Genomic DNA, 23,013 nt, shown 5'->3' with positions numbered 1-23,013 from the left:
TTCTTCAATTTTTTAACCATCTCCACCTCATAAATCCTAAAATTTCCACTCTTTTTCAAATTTTTTTTAAAAATCAGATTTTAAATGGGGATTTTTTGATGGGGAGAAAAATACTGAAGAGTATTGAAAAACAAGCTAAATTGCCTTTAAATCACAAAAAAATTCTTTTGTATCATCATATGAATTCCCATATGTAGAACACAAATTTGTAAAAATTTTCTGAAAATTCCCCAAAATAAAGAAGTTATGAGGGGTTATATGGAGTGCTGAAGCCAAATATGTTCAACAAGTCTCCATAAAATTGTAAATGGCTATGACATGAAAACACAGTAAAAAAATGTAAAATTGGTGATGATGGTTGTATAACTGGCATGCTATCAGTTATAATGATGAGGGTTCCAGTTGATCTGATCAACAGAACAGCCTGCTCATGAAATTAACGCGCAAGTGGTTGAGCACTCCACAGACATGTGTACCCTTAACATAGTTCTCAGGGAAATTCAGCACAACACAAGATGTGACAAGGTTGGCCCTTTGAAATACAGTTACTACTCATTTTTGTCAGCCGAGTAGACTGGAGCAAAGTGAAGTAAAGTGTTTTGCTGAAGGACACAAAGCACCACTGGCAATTGAACTCATGGCCTTACAGTTGTGAGCTCAATACTTCTACCCACTAAGCCATACACCTTCACACCTGATGGTTATATATTTACTAGTAAATACCAGCAGAAAATCTACTTATGGTAAATTGTATTGAGAGGAATAAATCTATAATAAAGCACATATTCCTTTTTCTCATTTAATATATGATACATATAAATACAAATTAGTGGCTGTGTGGTAAGAAATTTGCTTACCAACCACATGGTTCTGGGCTCAGTCCCATTGCATGGCACTTTGGGCAAGTGTCTTCTATTGTAACCTCAGGCTGACCAAAGCCTTGTAAATGGATTTAGTACACAGAAACTGAAAGAAGCTTGTCTTGTATACATATATGTGTGTGTCTTTGTGTCTGTGTTTGTGCCCCACCACTACTTGACAACTGGTACAGGGGTGTTTATGTCCCCATTACTTAACACTTCAGCAAAAGAGACCAATAGAATAAGTATCAGGCTTTAAAAAAATAAGTGTTGGGGTTGATTTTTTCAACTAAAATTCTTCAAGGCAGTGCTCCAGCATGGCCACAGTCAAATGACTGAAACAAGAAAAAGGATAAAAAGGTAACTAAACAAAATGCTTTCAGACAGTTAAAGTTATGGACATTTCTACTCAATATTCACTTAGTTAAACATCTTACTTGATGCTTTCAAGAAATAACGAAAGTATCATAGTTGAACTACCTAAATGACTGAGAGTAGTTCTACAACAGTCTGACATAGTGAAATTACTATAGCAAATATACATTTTGCACACGCACATGCACTGATTAGCCATGTAGGAAGGTAAGTAAACACTGAGATAGTGTTTTTCTCATTATCTGTTTCTTTGATGAGGAATAATTATCTAACATTGTTTTCTCCAGAGAAAAATCAATTTCTCCCATGAGACCAAAATGAAATTGAATAATTACAAATCATTTCTTGTAACTTATGGCTACATACCATTTGTAGCTGTAACATCCATTAATAGTAATTCATATTTGCCATGGATAATAATTACAATCAATACTCTTAGCTGTGCAATCCAAAATTTGTGCAGTTAGTAAAATCTGGTTCCAGATGGTTTTGACAATGAATCATCATTCAACAATCTTTTCTATTGCCTTCTAGAACAAGAAGCAACAGAAAAAAATAAAAAATAAAAAAATAAATAAAACAAATTCGATTTGTTGATAATTATAAAATAATATTTCTGTTGGTTGCATCTATAAATATCCACTTGGTTTTTAGAATTTTCTTCATAATGTTTAAATATAATACAAAGTAGAGATTTAATTCTGAAACCAGAATAGTTAAATGTAACTCTTTAATCATCACTTTTCAATCATATGGATTTGATGTTGCTGAAGATGACATACAGTCAAGATCTCTTTGTGCCATCCCCATCAGAGATAGAAACAGTGCAAAAATTAATTCAGCTTCCTTTAACTTCTCTAACAATGTAACTTGTTAGATATTCATGAACTAGCATATGTAGGTGCACTAAGAGATGGAGAAAACAATTAGAAAAGCAAATATTACTATCAAGGAGAGAAATTGATTGCAACGGAAAGGGACCACCTTCATAAACTGTTCATTAAATCTTGCTTTACTATCATCTCAGTCAACCCAGCACAAACAGGTAAGTTTAATATAATTTACCTGTAACAGAGTTACAGAAATTATTTTGATCCATTTTTGTTACTTTCATGCAAAATTTTCAGCCATCTCTATATATATTTCTGAATGTTAATGAAAGCTCTCAGATTACTTCTGATAATGTCCTTGTAATTTTATGACTTCACTAGATGATGATGATGATCATCATCATCGTTTAACGTCCGCTTTCCATGCTAGCATGGGTTGGACGATTTGACTGAGGACTGGTGAAACCGGATGGCAACACCAGGCTCCAGTCTGATTTGGCAGAGTTTCTACAGCTGGATGCCCTTCCTAACGCCAACCACTCAGAGAGTGTAGTGGGTGCTTTTACGTGTCACCCGCACGAAAACGGCCACGCTCGAAATGGTGTCTTTTATGTGCCACCCGCACAAGCCAGTCCAGGGGCACTGGCAACGATCTCGCTCGAAAATCCTACAGGAGCCAGTCAGGCGGTACTGGCAATGGCCATGCTCAAAATGGTGCATCTCATGTGCCACCCGCACAAGAACCAGTCCAGGGGCACTGGCAACGATCTTACTTGGCTTGCCGGGTCTTCTCACGCACAGCACATTTCCAAAGGTCTCGGTCCGTAGTCATCGCCTCGGTGAGGCCCAATGTACGAAGGTCTTGCCTCACCACCTCAGCCCAGGTCTTCCTGGGCCTACCTCTTCCACGGGTTCCCTCAACTGTTAGGGTGTGGCACTTTTTCACGCAGCTATCCTCCTCCATTCTCACCACATGTCCATACCAGCGCAATCGTCTCTCTTGCACGCCACAACTGATGCTTCTAATGTTCAGCTAGACTCAAATATTCAAATAGATACAACATAATTTCTTAGGTGAGTAGAAAGCCAGAAATTTGTGTGTATGGTGGAAATATACTACAGATATTACATGATATTGTGCACCTTATCTAATATACAAAAGATAATTAGATCTTCAAGGAAAGTTGGCTATGATGGTCTAGCATCCTATCCAAAAGAAAAGATATTTCTTTCATATATTAAATACCTTAGAAATAAAAGGTAAGTACTGGCTTTATTTGTCTGCTAAACAATGATTCATAGGATTAAAAGCTAATGAACTTGATAATGGAGTCAAAAAGATTGAGGCAAAGTTATAGTGTAAGATAGAGTTTAGATGAATTGAATAGAGTCAATTTTCTACAATAGTAACCTCTCTGTCTTTTTTCTGTTGCTACAATATGGCCTCTATTCTTGTTGCTGGTTGGTCTCATGCCATTTCAGCTCAGGTACACTAGAGTCACTCACCTCTCCTCTTCCCATCACCCTTGTTGTGGCCAACCGCACAGCACTAATTTATGTACATAGTATTTCCTTCTTAAAACATTGCCTTCTGGTATTCTCTCCCTGCTCACATCTTCCTTGTATGTGTTGACATGCAACAGTGTAAGTGCAACATTAACAACACCAATCTCACTGGTCTTGGAGGGCCTGTGAAAACCATGGGTATTTCCACAAGACCCAGCACATGTAAAAAGGAAAAAAATTATAGTTTTGAAAGATAGTCATGAGAAATACTTAACAAAGAACAAACTGCTTTATTTTTCATTTCTTGATTAAGAAAAGGAATTTGACAGGATCCCACACTATATCGTTTAGATGGTACTTCTGATATTGGTGACAATTGTGATTTAATAGATTATGAGCATGTTTTATGTCCGCTTTTCTAGATTGCCAAATCAACTAATTCTTGTCTGCTGCTCTAGTCTTCCAAATGTGTGCTATATTGTTAACAGGTCCATTAAGATGTTATATTAATTCATAAATATTAGATCATCAAAGATGGAAGATATACATATTTTAATAAATAATCCATTTTTTTAAAAACATGACATTGTCATAGTTATAGAAGTGTATAGTCAAGTTAACTGCAAGTTAATACAGCTAGTTTTTTTTATTGATCTTGGAACTATAAAAGGAGCAGTCAATAATGGCAGGATTTGAACTAAGAACTGAAATACTGTGCTTGGTATGCAAAGCATTTAGTTCTGATGAGTGATATCTAAATGCTAATGCTTGTATACTCTTGTCATTCTTTTACCTAATTTCATTATATAAGAAATGTAAAATAAAAATAAAAATTGTAAAATAAATCATTCTAGAATGAATTTCAGTTAAAAATTTTATATGCATATATATATTTACATGCATATATATGATCTGATTTAAACATTAGATTTTAAATAATTTTAATGGTTGTGGGAGAAGATTGACAATGATTCTTGAAGCGCAGTTCATCCCTGCACTTTCCTGATTATTTCAATGCAGTTGGAGATGTGTGTAAGTCATTCAGAAGTTAGCAGAGGAAGATGGCTTACATGTGAACTGTGACACTGACAACAGCTTTAATGTTTAGAATGTTTGGAATTATCACATGATCTTCAGGTAAATTAAAAAAAAGAGAAAAAGAAAAGTCACTTCGTTAGTTGAGTTAATGACTCAAACAACAATATTTGCACCATGAGGTAAAGTTCTGCATAGCTAGTATATAGTGCACATATATACATATAAGTATATATACATATAAGTATATATATATATATATATATATATATATATATATATATATATATATATATATATATATATATGCATGCATTGCTGGAAGAATCAGTACACAGTCACCACCTCCGTTAATTTCTTAACTTATCACATCTTTTAATTCAGCTTCCTTTTCACACAAACATACACACATATATGAAGTATATACATATATATATATATGATGTATGTGTATATATGTGTCTGTATATATATATATATATATATATATATATATATATATAATATATATATAAATATATACACACACACACACACACATATATATATGTATGTGTGTATGCATGTATATATATATGTGTATGCTTGTGTATATATATATATATATACAGACACACACATATATATAATACATATATGTATATACATACACATATATATATGTATGTATATATATATATATATATATATATATATTTATTTATTTAAGGGCCATTTCCCACACCAACCATTAAATTGTGTTAGGACAAAATTTCAGGTCAAGATGATATTTGTTCAAGCATTAACAAAATTGCCATTTTGACACCTTGAGCAAGTTCTTCACTGGTGTAGCCCTTGTCAAGTGTTGGAACATGTATAAACGCACATCGTGTTCGGTCTATGTACAATGAAGTAAAGTAGGAGTAATCACAGAGGTATCTGGAAGGAAGAAAATAAAAAATACATAAGAATTCTGAATTAAAAATATGTCTTTTATCTTTTATTTGTTTCAGTCATTTGACTGTGGCCGTGCTGGGGTGCCCAGGAGTTATTTTTTAAGGCCTGGTACTTAACCCACAGGTTTCTTCTGCTGAATCACTGAGTTACAAGGATGTAAATGCACCAACACTGGTTGTCAAGTAGTGGAGGAGGTCAAACACAAACACAAAGACACACACACATAGATACATACATACATACATACATACATATATATATATATATATATATATATATATATACGCACACGCACACACACATATGACCGGCTTCTTTCAGTTTCTGCCTACCAAATCAACTTACAGCCTGAAGCTATAGAAGAAGACCCTTGCCTAAGGTTCCACACAGTGGGACTGAACCTGGAACCAAGTAGTTGGGAAGCAATGTCTGCACATATATATGTATACTGTAAAAACTAATGTAATTTATGCACTTTTTTTCGCAAATGTAAAGATAAACTTTAGGGGTTGCATAAATTACATGAGTAGATCATTTCCAGAATTTGTTTTGGAATTTATTTTGTTGGAAAAAAATGTACAAAGTGTAAATATTCATACCGGAAGTTGACTCATTTAATATCAGAAAAGGTTTTTACAGAAAAAATAATGGCTTAAATAGCAATAATGAAGTTGACTTTAATATATGCTGGACAGTATGATGCTTACTTTTTCTGTATAAATTTACAAAAACCACAAAATGGTTAACTAGTTTTTGAAATCAAACGTTGATGCTGGTAAACATGGTCTGGGCCATATTTTACATTGCTTGGAGTTTCTACCTATCGCAATGGAGCACATATTTAATTTTTCCTTCACAGTAAACGATTCATAAGTTCTGCCCATACTGACAATAACGGTAACGATAAAGTTTTAAGTTTGCTTGACATTTTATGTGTGAAAGGGATTAAAATTTCGATACTCTACATCAAAGGTTCTGACAAGAATAGATGGAAAAGAATTCTGTTTACATAATCAGCTTGATCAGTCACCTTCCTCTGTTGGTTGAGTAAAGTGTCATCCAAGCTGATGTTTATTGGTAATTAAACTTAATTTGCAAAACCTGTGGGTATTTATCAGCTTTGCTTTTGTTGGTAATTCTCATCAACAACTTTTCCTGTGATCGTGATTTGAGAAGTCATACAGATGTATGCTAAAGATCGAACATAATCTCTTGTCGGCAAGAAATGTAAAACAAAGTTTATTATAAACAACACAAACACTTCGTAATTTAATAGCTTTCAATGTGATACCTGTTTAAACAGAAATTATTTTTATTTCATGAAAATTTAATAAAATCTAATCAGAAGTAAGTGAAATTATGCTACATACAACTAAATTGAAAATCTTTTTCCCCTGGCTACATCAGCAATTCTCAAAATTTTTAGGTGAGAATTTTGCATAAGTAGAAGCTTTTTTTTTTAACAAATATTATCCTGAAAATCACCTGCGTAAATTATACAGGTGTGCAAATTACATGGGTTTTTAAGGTGTATGGTTTTATGAATCATCATCATCATAGCACACATGCTGTTGACATGATAGCAAGAACAAAAGGACTGAGTATCTATATTTAATTACCATCCAGGTCGAAACCTCATAGAAGTCTGATTTGCTTCTTAACCCTCTACAATTCATAAAATAAATTACTTGTTGTATACTTGGGCTTATTTCAGTGACTAAACAACTTCGTTATAGATTCACAGTCTTATGCCAATGTGAGAAATAATGAATATTTTATTTTTTCAGGAGTTTTAAGTGGATTATTGTTTCTAGCATCAGACGAACTTCTACAGAATTATTGTTAAGCTATGGACACATAAGAGGTGCAGCAATATTGAAGGAAGGCTAACTGGGAAGATAGTTTTTTGTGTGTGGCAAATGCTCAGGAGCAATAAACACTGAAAACGTGCAAAGAACAGCTTCCATCACATGTCAGGGAAAGCTACAAGTAGTTGATAGCTTCCATTACCTAGGTGACCAAGTCAGTAGTGGGGGTGGATGCTCTGAAAGTGTAGCTGGTAGAGTAAGGATAGCCTGGGCAAGGTTCAGAGAGCTCCTACCTCTGCTGGTGACATAGGGCCTCTCGCTCAGAGTAAAAGGGAGACTGTATGACGCATGTGTGCGAACAGCTATGTTACATGGCAGTGAAATATGGGCTGTGACTGCTGAAGACATACGTAAGCTTGCAAGGAATGAAGCCAGTATGCTCCACTGGATGAGTAATGTCAGTGTGCATACACAACAGAGTGTAAGCACCTTGAGAGAAAAGTTGGACTTAAGAAGCATCAGATGTGGTGTGAAAGAGAGACGACTGCGCTGGTATGGTCATGTGTTGTGAATGGATGAGGACAGCTGTGTGAAAAAGTGTCACACCATAGCAGTTGAAGAAACCTGCAGAAGAGGTAGACCCAGGAAGACCTGGTGTTGAAGCACAAGCTTCAAATATTGGGCCTCACCAAAGCAATGACTTCTGACCGAGACCTTTGGAGATATGCTGTACTTGAGAACACTCGGCAAGCCAAGTGAGACCATAACCTGTGGCCTATGCCAGTACTCTATAACCAGCCTATTTAAGAGTACCTATCAATCATTGGACAATAAACTATGCTTACAAAGACCTGTTGAGGCAAGTGAAATCGCTGTCATGGCTGATGACAATACCACCTGACTGGTACCTGTGGCAGTGGAATGTTAAAAGCACCATTCGAGCATGATTGTTGCCAGGGCCGCTGACTGGTTCCCTTGCCAAGTAGCATGTAAAAAAAGCACCATTCAAGCGTGGTCGTTGCCAGTACTGCTGGACTGGCTCCTGTGCAGGTGGTAAGTAAAAAGCACCATTTGAGCATGGCTGATGCCAGTACCGCCTGACTGGCCCTCGTGCCAGTGGCATGTAAAAGCACCCACTACACTCTTGGAGTGGCTGGCATTAGGAAGGGCATCTAGCTGTAGAAACATTGCCAGATTAGATTGGAGACTGGTGCAGCCTTCTGGCTTGCCAGCCCTCAGTCAAACCGTCCAACCCATGCCAGCATGGAAAGTGGATGTTAAACGATGATGATGATGATGATGATGATACATGGTCTATTACTCTCAAGTGGTTGCAACAGTGAGAGTTCCAGTCGATCCAATCAATGGAACAGCTTGCTTGTGAAATTAACACACAAGTGGTTAAGCACTCCACAGACACACATACCTTTAACGTAGTTATCAGGGAGATTCAATGTGACACAGAATGTGACCAGGCTATACCCTTTGAAATACAGGTCCAACTCATTTTTGGACTGGTGCAATGAGAAATAAAGCCTCTTGATCAAAGACAAAGTGCTGCCTGGTATCAAACTCACAACCTTATGACCATGAGACAAATACCCCTCACCACTAAGCCACATGCCTGTCACTGGTCTATTATTAACACAGTTATTTCTATTTTGTTGTATAGAGTTGATCCTGACTATATAAACAGAGTTAAAATTGCAGCAACATACCAATGTACCAAATATTGTTTGTTGGTTTGTAGTCCATTACTGAACCTCACCCCAACCCCAGTATACTTAGCCTTCAATGGCTGAATTTATTTAGCTTCACTGTAAATAAGTACTATGAAAAAGTAATTTCCACTGTTATACCCAGCAGATTGCACACTGAATAATTCAGGCATGGCTGTGTGGTAAACAGCTTGCTTTCCAACCACATGGTTGCGGGTTCAGAGGCACTGCATAGTACCTTAGGCAAGTGTTTTCTACTATAGCCTCAGGCTGACCAAAGCCTTGTCAGTGGATTTGGTAGACAGAAACTGAAAGAAACCCATTATGTGTGTATGTGTGTGTGTGTGTATGTGTTTGTCCCTCCACCACTGCTTGACAACTGGTATTAATTCGTTTGCATCTCCGTAACTTGGCAATTTGGCAAAAAGAGACCAGTAAAATAAGTACCAGGTTTTGAAAAAAAAAAAGTACTGGGGTTGATTCATTCAACGAAGAGCTCTTCAAGGTGGTGCCCCACCATGGCCACAGTGTAGTGACTGAAACAGATAAAAGATAAAATGTTTCTCTGTACTGAAATACTTAAATCTTGTCATTGCTATGGCAAAAGAAGAAATTTTGTTTTTCTTTTTGTTTTTAAAGTTACTTCTGCAAATGAAAAACAATATTATGAGATTTGATAATTTAATAACAGTTTCAAATTATGTCACAAGGCTATCATGTTCATGGGTAGGTGTAAGTCAATTACACCCCCCCCCCCCCCCCAGCACTCAACTGGTATTTATTTTATTGACCCCAAAAGGATGAAAGGCAATGTTAACCTTGGTAGAATTTGAACTCAGAATGTAAAGACAAATAAAATGCCACTAAGCATTTTGTCTGCCATGCTAACAACTCTATCAGTTTGCTACCTTTAGGTAATTTAATAACAGTTTGAAGGATAGATGAAAATGTAGAAAGTACACAAAATATATAAAACATGAAGCAACCTACCGTCCAGCATCTTCAGACACAACTGCAGTAAATTTGTCAGAATTATTAACAGCATCACAGATCAGCTGCATATTGATCTCAGAGCTGATAGTGTCTTCAGCACCTTCAACACATTTGTTATTCTCTGGATGGTAGTCATTGATGTCATCAAGAAAATAACCATCATTGTGGGCAATTTGCTCTAAAGTCAATGTGTTGGCAATACCTGACACACCAACATGGATTACCAACTAGAACATACAAAATAGAAAAAACTTATTATTTTGTGAGTCACCATTGTTGTTGCTACTAAAGAAACTAATCAACATTTGCAAAATAAACTCGTGATACTAGTTTCTATTTTTACAAGACAGACATGCTAGTTGGTATATTATATCCTCAAATAATGAAATTCCATTCAAATTATGCAATAAAAGTAAAATCTTTACCAGCGACAGTCCACAGTCAAATCTCCCACTTTACCCATATGACATACTTAAATTATGTGTAAAGCCAGAGGTTGCAGTTTTTATCTGGGAAAAAAATCGCTTTACAGACCTAATATGTTAAAAAAGTAAATTCCACTATAGCATGACTGAATGTATTGTAGATAACCACACACCCACTCAATCTGTTCCTGTAGAGAAATATTCCTTACATGTTCTAATACACTGAGAAATTAGGAGGAGAAAAGGAAATGAACACTAATCAGTACAAAATCTGAAAGAGAAGCCTGAAGAATGGTTTCTTAATTCAAGAAAGATTTATAAAATGCTTCACTTGTAAGATATTTCATATCTAGAAAATGAAGGAGAAGAGAAATAAGGTGATGCCTTAGACAAAGGTAACACATTGCTAGACCAGATGATGGATGTTATATAAAGGGTCATTGCTCAACTTATTAGGAAGAGAGTTAGTTTAGATGAGATGCATTTTGGTACTGTACCAGGTAGAGACACTACTGATACTGTCTTCCTCCTGAGGGAACTGCAGAAGTATTTAGCCACAAAGAAACCTCTTACTTGGTTTTTGTTGACAGGGAGAAAGCCTTTGACAGGGTCCCCCCACTCCCGTATCTGATGGGCAATGTGGAAACTAGAGACAGATGTGTGGTTGGTGAGAGCTGTACAAGCCATATACAAAGCTACTGTCAGTAAGGTGAAAGTTAGCATTGAGTATAGCAAAAAATTTTAGTGTATACGTAGGAATCCACCAAGGATTGGTTCTCAGCTCTCTCTTGTTTATCACAGTCCTCCAGGCCATAACAGAAGAATTTAAGATTGATTGCCCTTGGGAGCTCCTCTATGCTGATGACCTTCTTCTTATAGCTGAATCACTACAAGAACTAGAGAACAAATTTCAGATGAGGAAGCAAGGTCTGGAATCAAGAGATCTTAGAGTTTATTTAGCAAAGACCAAAGTCCAACTAAGTAGGAAAACAGACAAATCACTGATCCCTATAGGGAGATGGTCCTGTTCAATATGTAGAAAAGTTGTTGGTAGAAACTCCATTTATTGTACCCAGTGCAGACTATGGACATATAAGAGGTGCAGTGATATCACAAGAAGATTAAAAGAGAAAGTAGTCTTTGTGGGTGACTGATGTGCAGGTACAATAAACACTAGGAATGTGCAGAAAATAGATTCACTCAAGCGTCCAGGGAGTGGGGATCCTTAGAAGTAATAGATAATTTCCATTACCTAGGTGATCAACTTAGTAGTGGAAGAGGAAGCTTTAGTTTCTAGAATAAGGATAGGCTGGTCAAAATTCAGAAAACAGCTATTTTAGTTGGTAACAAAGGGCCTCTCCCTTAGAGTGAAAAGCAGATACTCTAATGTCTGTATATGTACAGCTATGTTATGTGGCAGTGAATCATAGGCTATGACTACAGAGGACATGCAAAGGCTTGAAAGAAATGAAGCCAGTATGCTCTGCTGGTTGGGTAATTTCAGTGTTCATGTACAACAGAGTGTAAATGATTTAAGACAAAAATTGGGTATATGAGGCATCAAGTGTAGTGTGCAAGAGAGAAGGCTACACTGGTATAGTCATGTTATGCAAAAGGATGAGAACAACTGCATAAAAATGTGCTGATCTCTAATTGTGGAGGGAACCTGTGGAAAGGGCAGACCCAGGAAGACATGGAACGAAGTAGTGAGAAAGGATCTTCAGTCACTAGGCTTCACTGAGATGACAAGCGACTGAGATTTGTGGAAAGTTGCTGTACTTGGGAAGAGACATCAAGCTAAGTAAAATCATATCCATCCGTACATATAGGCATGTCCTTTACAACTATGTCCCATCACTCCCTCTCTCAGTCACGTGATCCTTGTCTTGTGAACTTGTAGGTGCTGGTGCCACATAAAAAGTACTCATGCCAGTGCCACATATAAAGAAAGTACCCATAAAAAAAGTGATTTGCATTAGGAAGGACATCCAGCCATAGAAACCATGCCAAAACACACAATTGGAAGCTTGCACAACTCTCCAACTCTCTGGTTGGCTAGCTTCTGTCAAAATTTCCAACCCATACAAGCATGGAAAACAGATGTTAAATATTAATGATGATGATGATGATGATACAAATTTGTTGACGATACATAGACCTAATTTTGGCTAATTAATTCTTGGTAAAAAGTATACACATTGGCTTTTCTTTAGTGTTATAGTATAGGAAAGAAAAGAGAGTTTAGTACTGTACAAACTACATTGATAAAATTCACACATCCTAAATGAAAAAAAAATGTATTTGAAAGTGACTTTTGAACTTTAAAGTGACCTTTGTTTCCATGTTGTAAAGTGAACCCAGAGGAAATTATACAATCAGTGTTATTGGTTTATGTATCCAACGTTTAAAATTTTCTAACTGGCTTAGGAGTAAACAATAACAATGCTATCAACAGCAAACAACAATGAAACCTATAAAAAAGTACAAAATTAAAAGAAGCTACATGTAAAATTGTAAACTGACTGCCTGAATTAGATACTCTGTTAACAAATATCAAACACTTAAATTTGACACTATAAAAATAGTAACAATAACTGGTATATATGTTCACATTCTGAAGGCATTAAACACCCTGTGGAGTCCTCTAATAATGTAACTTTGGGGTGCTCTTAGTGCACTTGCAAAATGGGCAGTTAAATTTACCTCAAACAACAACCTACAGTAAAGTTCCATTAATCTGGGATCCAATAGTCTAGTAAACCTCATTCTTCAGCATTTTTTGATGCACTTCACTGTTTGTTTTTCATAAGCATTATCACTGGCGACTGACAATCTATTGCCCAGTGCTTAAGTGTTTTCTAAATGTCCACCCATTTTTGAAAGTACATTCCAATGTTTACAAAAGTAACCAATTTGAGGAGGGCGTAGGAAGAAAAGCACGTAACTTTCACATTGTGTCTGGAAACTGATAGAATACAGCATATGAAAAGAAGTGAAAAGTAGAATGCATGAATAAAACAGATACTTCAACAATATATGATACTAAGAAACAGAAAAAACAAGTTAGTGCAATGGCTGATTCAGAGACAAGAAAAAGTGTGGATGTGAAGCCAATGATCATTGAAAATGCTAAACAATTACAAGACCATGGTATTGTGAAGAGTTGTGTATTCACAGCTAACTGGTTTATAACATGGCATTTATAAACTTAATTTATCTAACAAAAAGAAGTTAATAAATATTGAGGCTGCTGAAGAATATGGTTATGTATCTGACAAACTGGTTAGTAAACACTCTTATTTCGATTTTTAAGACTTGACTTTCAATACAGATATGATGCTACCCATATCCAAAGGATGCTAGACTAGCAGAACTGCATGTACATACGAATGGAAAGGATTGGTAGAGTAACTTCAAAATTTACCCTTGCTTCCCTGAATCCAACTGTCTTGAAGGTGAGCAAGCCAAAACTTTGAAGTCGCTGCCGATCTTTTCCTTGTAAAAGTTAAACCAAAAAGTTTTGATTAAGTCTTCAGTTTAATATTAAATTGTTTTTATATATAACATATGCAATTTGATAAAAACAAACGTACGTTTGTGTTTTCAGCTGGATGGTGCCATTTGCTGGCATTGCAAAAGCATATATGGGTTTTTTGACATACTGTACCACCTTTGTAAACAAAAGCTCAAAAGTCTCATTCATATGATATCATTTGTTTGCAGTTCTCTGTGTAACCTTGTTTAGGCTATTTGTTGGCAAACTGGGAGATAATTACCTCACAGAGAAACAGGCGCAAGTTGGCACCAGGAAGGACATTTGCTAACAGAAAAAAAATCTACCCCAATGTACTCATGACCAATCCATAGAAGCAAGGAAAGTTAGATGTAAAAATGATGATTATGATGATGATGATGAAGATGATATATATCATCATCATTTAACATCCAGCTCCCATGCTGGAATAGGATTAGACAGTTTGACAGGAACCAATGTGTCAAAGGACTGCATCATCCTCCAGTGTCTACTCTGGTATTGTTTCTATGACTGGATACCCTTCCTAACATCAACCACTTTACAAAGTGTGCTGGGTTTTTAGTGTAGCACCAGCGTTACTGAAGAACACTTTGTAACCTCCAAGGCTAAGAATCTCAAGTGGCCCCTATAATCAAGGGAGAATAGAAGAGTAAACAATGATTTTAGGCAGAAGGATGAGGTATGGACATAAAAAGAGAAGGTGGTGGAGAGTATGGCAGAGAACAGGGGAGGAGGGAATTAGAGTTAGAGGTGAAAGGGTGGGTTGTGTAAGGTGTGTTGAGTTAGGTGCCATGTATATGTTCTTGGGTGGGGGTGGAATTTACAAACATTTGTTTCATGTACCAAAATACTATGCTGAAAACAAGTAATAAAAATTTCTTTTTACTATTTTACTTGTTTTAGTCATTGGACTGCAGCAATTGTGGGTTCAACTCTGGTGTGACAACTCTGGAATGTAATGATACTCTGAGATTCTACTGCAAATACATTGTATCTTCTCAGCTAGATTCTGATAATAAAGTAGAAGCAGAGTTGTCATCATCATTATCACCATTTAATGTCCAATATCCATGTTGGCATGGGTTGCACTATTTGACAGGAGCTGGCAAGATGGAGAGCTGCACCAAGCTCCATGGTCTGCTTTGGCATGGTTTCTATGGCTGGACACCCTTCCTAATGCTAACCACTTTAGAGAGGGTATTGAGTGCTTTTTTGTGTAGCACTGATACCAGTGGGATTGCCAAGCAACTTGTGAGATGAAAACCTCTCAGCTGGAAAAGGGAGTAAGAACTGCAGGAAGTGGCTTTGTGCCAGGTGAGAGGTTAGTGTGTTATAGAGGGATAGAGAGGGGTGTCTTACTACAGAGGGGATACTTGGCAATCCCAGTAGGAAAAGAGAAAGGAGAGGAAGGCAAGATAGAGTTAGAGAGAAAGATAGAGAGGAACAGTCAGAGTGAGAGAGAGAGAAAGACAGAGAAAGTCAGAGTGAGAGAGAAAGAGTGGTGTTGGAGATGCATCAGGACCTACCAATAAGTAGCGGAGGTGGGATGTACAAGTGATACAGAGTGAATAGAGGGGGATGGTCAATAAGAGTGTGAAGGGAGATGTTTAAAGATGGGGAAGAGGTGAAAGTAGCAAGTGATAGTGAGAGAAATGGGAGTGGGGTATGGTAGATATGTGAGGATGCAGATAGGCATGTGAGGGAAAGAAGAAGGGCCTGCAGTAGGTAGTTATTGTGGGTGGTAGGAAGTGATGGTGGTGGTATTGGGAAGATGGGCTGCAGGGAGAGTTTTGACAGAGAACAGATTATATATGTGTGTGTGTGTAAGAGGCGGGGCATGGCCCATCACAATTTGGCTTAGTTTGATGTGTCTTCTCAAGCACGGCAAATCACCAGAAGTCTTGACCGCTTGTCATCTCTGTGAAGCTCAACATCTGACGATCGTTTCTCACCACTTCATTCCACACCTTCTTAGGACTACCTATTCTACAGGTTCCTTCCAAAATTAGAGATCGACACTTCCATATGCAGCTGTCCTCATCCATATGCATATATTATGGTTTCTAATATTATCTCACTACATCTGATTCCTCTTATGCCCAGTCTTTCTCTCAGCACTTATTCACACTTATGTTGTACATCCGTTGGTGCATGCACACTTCATTTCTTGCAGTCTTCTCAGGTTCTCTGCATTCAAAGTCCATGTCTCACCACCATGCAGCATCACAATTCCAACACAAACGTCATACAATCTGCCCTACACTGTTGTCAATAGTGGTAGTAGCTCCCTGAACTTTCTCCAACCAGTTCCAACACAAACAAGTTTACCATCATCATTTCAAATACAATTCTCACCAATGCTATCTTAGTTCTGTCTCACAATCCTGAACACTTCATGTCTGATTCTCATGTTGCAAAACAAGTACAACATTTTTCCTTTCTGCCTCACCTTTAGTTGCGTAGACTAGTCACTTGGCCACCTTCCAGTAATTTGATAATGTTTATTACTATCACCTTTCTTACTGGTTTACAAAGCCTGTCACTAAGCTTTTATTGTCCTATCAACCATATCAATTCAGTAGCCTCTCAGTCCGGTTTCCCAGTGATAATGTAATTTATCCAAATTGCGTGTTTGCCAGATTGGTAAGTGATAAAGTAGTTGGCTGGTTTCTTAAAGCGTGCATCTTGCCATTTGTCAGATCAGTTGTATCACAGAATTCCAGGAGACTTACACCCTCCTTTCTTTGAGATTATATCCCTAGCCTCATTATATGTCAAAGAAACTATCAACATGTTGGTTAACATGTCTGTCAAAGTTGCCAACTATGATAAAGAAGTTGCTCATTTCTCAAATGAAATGAAACTGACATAAAGTAATTAAACAAAAAAAATGCTTAAAAATTGAGGATATTATCTGGAACCAATAATCTGTTAATCTAACACTAATATTGTATCACTGCTACTATAAGCTGATCCAGACCCATGTCCCATCACTTGAAACATATCATTAACACTTTCCACTTGAAATCTTTCATCTTCATCTAATTCCAAGTCATTCTTTATATATATATTTCATCAAATTCTTATGGATTTTCATGAGAATCTTCTAAAATTTGCATTACTTCACAAGTTGTAAATAATCTATGCCTTTGTCTTTCCTCTCTGGAAATGTTTGGATGTAATGAACTTCACGATTGAAAAAAATTGGAACAAATATAGAAAACAACACCTAACATAAAGCTGTCTGTATACAGACATTTGTCAAGAGCTTAAAACTACACTGACATATCTTTATTCTGATTGAGTGATCTATTTCTAATGTAACTGGCTCTTAACAGTGGGTTTACCAGTTCTCATTATGTTGGGAATTCAGCTTTGCATCAAATCTGAAATTACTGATAAACCAAAAATATGGCTCCAGTGGGTTAATTTCATATATATTCTTCCTGCTATTAATATTTTTATGGTTAGTGTATTTTCCTACTACAGGTTTTTCCGTCCTTGCATTATATCTATTTTTTTCAAGCTACTCTGCATGAGATTTAGTTAAATTCGATATCTACATAAAGAAGCACAGTTGTTTTCACAAACTGATGCCCCTTTTACCACTGCTATGAAGTGTAGTAATTGTTATTGATATTATTACCATCACAGTCATCATCATCCTCATCATTATCATCATCTTCATCATGGATAGTAACATGCAATCTCTTTGTGCACTGCTTTCACTTGTTGACTCCTCAGCAAGGCTTAACCTCCTAAGTCCGACCCAGCTACCTGAATCCAAGCTTACCATAGTGTAAGCACATTAATGTGAATGGAAGACAATTGCAATCATCTTTTCTACAAGTCAACTAAACTTTTAAGACAAAAGTTACTTTAATTCTCTCATTTAACCTAAATTTTATTTTCATTTTATATGAAAGATCTTTTGATAAGAAATATCTTTTGTTGCTTCTTCTATATATAAAGAAAGGTTAATAAAATTTCAGAGAAAATTTTCTGTATATTTTTAAGCAATTGTTCATAATTTGATCACCAAGTTAAGGAGAAATTATTTTGTTTTTGAACAAATATGCCATATATAAACAGTTTAATGTAAATAATATTTTCTTTCTTCTCACTCACCACAGGATTGAATTCAGACCATAACAAGGGAATATCAGTTTTAACACTTTTATAAGCTACAGGTACTTCTTTAACAATAAGGCAGACATCATCACCAAGGCCTAGTTTGGCTACATGTTGTACTACAACCCAACTGGCATTGACTTTGTGTACTCCAAAAGGCCCGAAGCCTGTTAAGAAAAGAAGAAAAAAGATAAAAAATAAAATTTATTACAACGAAACAGATATTAAGTTCATTTTCTTCTATACATTTTCATATTTCAGTTTTTTTGTTTTTTTCCAGTTTAACCATCATTAAGCAGTAAAAGTCCATCTATCTACCAGCGATGAGGACAACAATCTGTTGTTTCACAGAATTAGTCTAGTGTCTGGTTTAATTATGCTTTTTATCACACCACAACAGATGTTCTAGAATAGTGTCTGCCAAACTGTGTGCCACAACACACCACTGTGCCACAAAAAAACATTTTTGGGATTCTTGGGAAACAATGATCCAAGAACATTCGCAAAGTTTGAGCATAAATATAAATTAATTATATAAATCGTAAAATACAGTAAATATTAATTAATTACGTTACATGACAAACAGCAGTTTTGCTACAACATATATTTCTGCATTTAAACTGGGATTGTTTGTAAGTAAACTAAGGGCTAATGCAGTTTCGCACCTCTCCTTGAAAAACGCATGATTCACTTTTCCCCTATTCTTTTGTAGTGAGTATTCTTCTTTAGCTTTGTTCACTATAATTGACAAAGGGATCAGTGTGATTACAAATAAGATGGAAGAGAGGCTGTTCCCTTGAATGATTCCTCTTCAGATCTGTATATATGTTAATCTTTCTCCCTCATATTAACTTTATTCTCAAATGACACATTTCTCTTTTTTTAACAGATGCTTAATCTTTCTCGAGATCTTGAAGAGTTCTAGGCATCACTTCATCCATAAATGTGGGGCTAGGCCCTACACTTTTCTGTAAGTAATCCACAGAATGCAAATGTAAATCAAGCTGCTTCTGCAATTTCTCAAACTGTCTTCTCAATCATTAATTGGTTTGTTTTTTTCCTTTTGTACTCATCCATAGGAGGTCACAGGTATTGTGACATCACATAAGATATCAAAGGTGTTTATTTTATCTCCATCTTGTTTTGAGTGGAAGCTATTCCTCCTTCTTAGTTATTTGTGAATGTGGTGGTTATCATAAATCTGATATGAGAAGATACTGATTTCTGCTAAGTTGTCAAAAGGATAATGTTTTTGTGTATGTATGAATGCAAATGGAGTTAAGAGTCATTTGAATCAATCCTAATATAGTACTTGTTCTCAGGACAGTGAGTCATGAAACTGACTCACGTAAATGATAAAAATAGCAGCTGGTCTGCCATTTTCATTATTTGTATTAAATCACCTGCCATAAACAGAGACAGTAAAAAAAAAGATTAAATAAAGTGAAATAATGTCATCAAAGATACAGGAACATGAAAAGAGATTTACTAATTTCTGCATCAATGAAAGGTGTGGACGTACAAAGAAAGGCTAAACAATGAACTGGATGCAATAGGCTTTGTCTTACAATAAAGCATGTCCCCATTTATCACAAAAACCTGCATGCAACAATTCTTCACTTACCACACAACATAATACATAAGAAAAAGCTTTATGCTCTTTATTGTGTACTGCGGCGTACTAGCATGGTCCCAGGTAAAATAAAAATATATAACCAGGGTGCTGGTTGTATGGATCATACTCAAATGTTTGATCAATATAATTCAACAATAAAAGCTACAACTGATACTTGTGCTATTGAAAAGATTTATGCTTGATATTTCCTTGTTTTGTTGACTGAGACGGGCAAAGTTGTTAGGCCCTTCTAGGAGAGAGGTTTGAATAGCTGTGTTAGGTTAATATGGTTAATGTTCATTTAGAGTTGTTGAAGGTTGGAGAGAACACAAATAATGGAAAAAAGAGAAATATTATGACAAGGAATAGATCAGGTGAGTGCCATAGAACATAAATAATCTAGCAAACCAAGTCTAGGATCAGCTCTTAATTTCTGGTCATACTTATCGTTTCTCTTTCTTCACTAATGTTATTCAGAAAGGCATGCATTTCATTCTGTCATTTTCTCATCTTTTGTAATTGAAGACTTTGTACTTTATGTTTGCTGTGCAAGCTGTGTTAAGATTTTCTATCTGAATGTTAATGAGACAAACAAGCAAAAGAACTCAGACTAATGATGAATTTATAACATTTGTCTAGAAGGTGGGACACAGAGACGGTGGGAAGAGTAACAGAGATGTAGTGAATGTAATAAGTTAAGAGTGGGACACAATTAGCAAATTAAGAGAGTAACAATTGTTGGAGTACTTGTAAATAAGACTAAAAGACGTAACTTTTCCAAACGGTTAGAGTAAGAATTTGTAAGTGGAGGTTAACCTTAACCGCTGAGCCAAACTGCTTCATTTATAAGAAAGGAAGATTTAAAACTCTCTATATAGATTATTCAGCTTCTATTTATACTCAAAAGGTTTCATTATTTCAACTTTAACTGAATTAAATCTTAATGAATCTACTTTCTGCAGAAATGGATACAAGCATAATCTCAGAACTTAGACACCTTAATAACACAGCTCCTATTTTAGTGATTTTCAAGTTGGCATCACATCACACTTTGGTTTACTCTGGTGATAGCTTTATAAGGTGCAGCAGATATTAGCTTCAAATATTCAATGTTAGTGAAGGTTGCAACATTGGAATATTTGCACTGAGTGTTCAAGCTAGGAATGACAGCTCAAAATTGCATAAAATTATAAATGGTTGATGACTCAAAAATTTCAATTAAAATTGGAAATATTAAGCTAAACTGAGTTAACATATATTCCGGACAAGTGTTATAAATTCTTTATTAGTCTGAGTTGTTTTGCTTGTTTGTCTCATTAACATTCAGATATAAAATCTTAACACAGCTTGCACAGCAAACACAAGGTACAAAGTTTTCAATTACAAAGGATGAGAAAATGAATAACATTAGTGAAGAAAGAGAAACAATAAGTATGACCAGAAATTAAGATCTTGTTTGCCAGATTATTTAAGTTCTATGACACTCACCTGACCTTGTGTAAACAGAAAAGCTCAAAATTATGGATGAGAGAAAAGGGATTGGTGTGAAACAAGTAAAGTGAAATGGTTCAACAAGAATCTAAATTAGATCCCTGACTCAGCTCCCAGTAATTTACTTCTAATGTAAAACATTTTCCAGACTCAAATCTCAAATTCTATATACATTGATCATTTATTAATTATGTCTGAAATTATATTGGTTATGTGACTCAATATATTTTGAAAATGATCAAATAAAGTCAATGGTAAACTGATCTAAACTACGATTGCATTTTAGTGCATTAGGTTACAAACAGGTGACTGTTGATGATGTTTCATGTATTGCTGTGTAAACACTTAAAACTCTTTCATTTATGAATAAAATCTCCTCTTACCTGTTACAAGGACAGTTCTCTTGGTTGTTGGCATTCCTATTTTAGACAATCTGTAAAACAAAACAAAATTTAAAAAATTAATTGCCAAAGCTTTGAATATGCTTTATTTGAACAATTTTATTTATTTACAGAGATTTTTGACTTAACTGAATGACTCATTTGTAAATGAGCAGAGCAACCAATTTCACTCCCCATTTCTGTTTCAGAAAGAGCAATGGTCATCTATGATGCTCAGTAAAAGTCAGTGGACATTATTTGTCCATTGCCTAGCAACTCAAAAACAAGATGGATATTTGACATACCAAAACTTTTAGAGAAAAAGTTATCATGTAATTGGGAAAGTGTGAGCAAGCATTTCTTTATCAACATTTTATTGACTTCATGTAAATTAATATGATAAATGATTATCTAAACTATGTGACTGAATAAAAGTGGGTGGAGAAGGTAACAAAGAGCAAAACTATTAGTGAATGTGTAAGAGAAGTGACTTTGCATAATCATGTAATATGATATAGAGATAATATATGCTAGATAATAAATAGACATAAATTGTACGTAAAGGGTACATAAAATGGGAGAGAAGTTCTTCAAATCAAATGCAGACACTGCCTTCTAGACACTTCTAACCTCCAACTAATGTTGTTAAAATGATGATAATATCAAACAAAAAGATTAACGAAAGAGAGAGCAAAGGGGAAAGAAGGAGAGTGAAAGAGGGTAAGTGAGAAAAGAGAGAAGAGAGAGACAAAATTAAGTTGAAAGTTGGTTATGAAAGAAAATTACTAAATATGTCAGGAACTCTTCATTTTAGTTTCAGAAACTCTGAGGTTTTACCTAAGAAACGAGTTAACAGGCATTTACCTTATCATAATTTCTCATGTTCGGCCTCACCGAGGAGATGACAAGGGACCAAGACTTCTAGTGATTTGCTGTACTTGACAAGACACATCAACCTCAATAAAATCATGGCCATCCATACATACAGGCATGTCTTTTATGGCCATGCCCCCACTCCCTTTCCCAGCCAGGAGGTCTTTGTTTTACAGGAGTCAGTGCCACATAAAATGCACTCATACCAGTGCCACACAAAAAGGACCCAGCACAGTTTGTAAAGAGTGGTTGGCATTAGGAAGGGCATCCAGCTGTAGAAACCATACCAAAACAGACAATTGGAGCTTGGACAACTCTCTGGTTGGCCAGCTCCTGTCAAACCATCCAACTCATGCCATCATGGGAAATGGATGTTAAATGATAATGTTTTGATGACGATGATAACAAGTATTTTAGCAGGAAAAAATTGTAGTTCTAGTGATAGGAGAGAAACCATTTTTTTCAGATTGGCAATAAATCAACTTTGTTGAATTCAAAATAA

General features: G+C 35.8%; 1 protein-coding gene across 7 annotated transcripts in view; it reads right to left on the bottom strand.

Annotated features, from left to right (window-relative positions):
* Window positions 1–23,013, bottom strand: part of LOC106872103 (pyroglutamyl-peptidase 1) — a 48,722-nt gene that overhangs the window by 7,795 nt on the left and 17,914 nt on the right. For 3 of the 7 annotated variants that reach the window (XR_016244444.1, XR_016244443.1, XM_089363609.1), the window contains exons 2-4: window positions 21,642–21,691; window positions 18,150–18,319; window positions 10,059–10,288 (exon numbers count right to left, since the gene is read on the bottom strand). Coding sequence is in view for 5 of the 7 variants with exons in the window: in XM_089363609.1 (XP_089219735.1) it covers window positions 10,059–10,288; window positions 18,150–18,319; window positions 21,642–21,675 (434 nt within the window). In the remaining 2 variants the exon portion in view is untranslated. Of the gene's footprint in view, window positions 1–3,841; window positions 5,525–6,132; window positions 9,605–10,058; window positions 10,289–18,149; window positions 18,320–21,641; window positions 21,692–23,013 lie in introns of those variants that run through there. The other 4 variants (XM_014918963.3, XM_014918961.3, XM_089363610.1 and 1 more) reach the window with 2 other exon arrangements.

The sequence above is a fragment of the Octopus bimaculoides genome, chromosome 15 (assembly GCF_046866305.1).
Source record: "Octopus bimaculoides isolate indiv1 chromosome 15, ASM4686630v1, whole genome shotgun sequence".
Lineage (NCBI taxonomy): Eukaryota > Metazoa > Mollusca > Cephalopoda > Octopoda > Octopodidae > Octopus > Octopus bimaculoides.
Note: the sequence above shows the minus strand (reverse complement) of the source record. Positions and strands in the feature narration are given on the sequence as shown.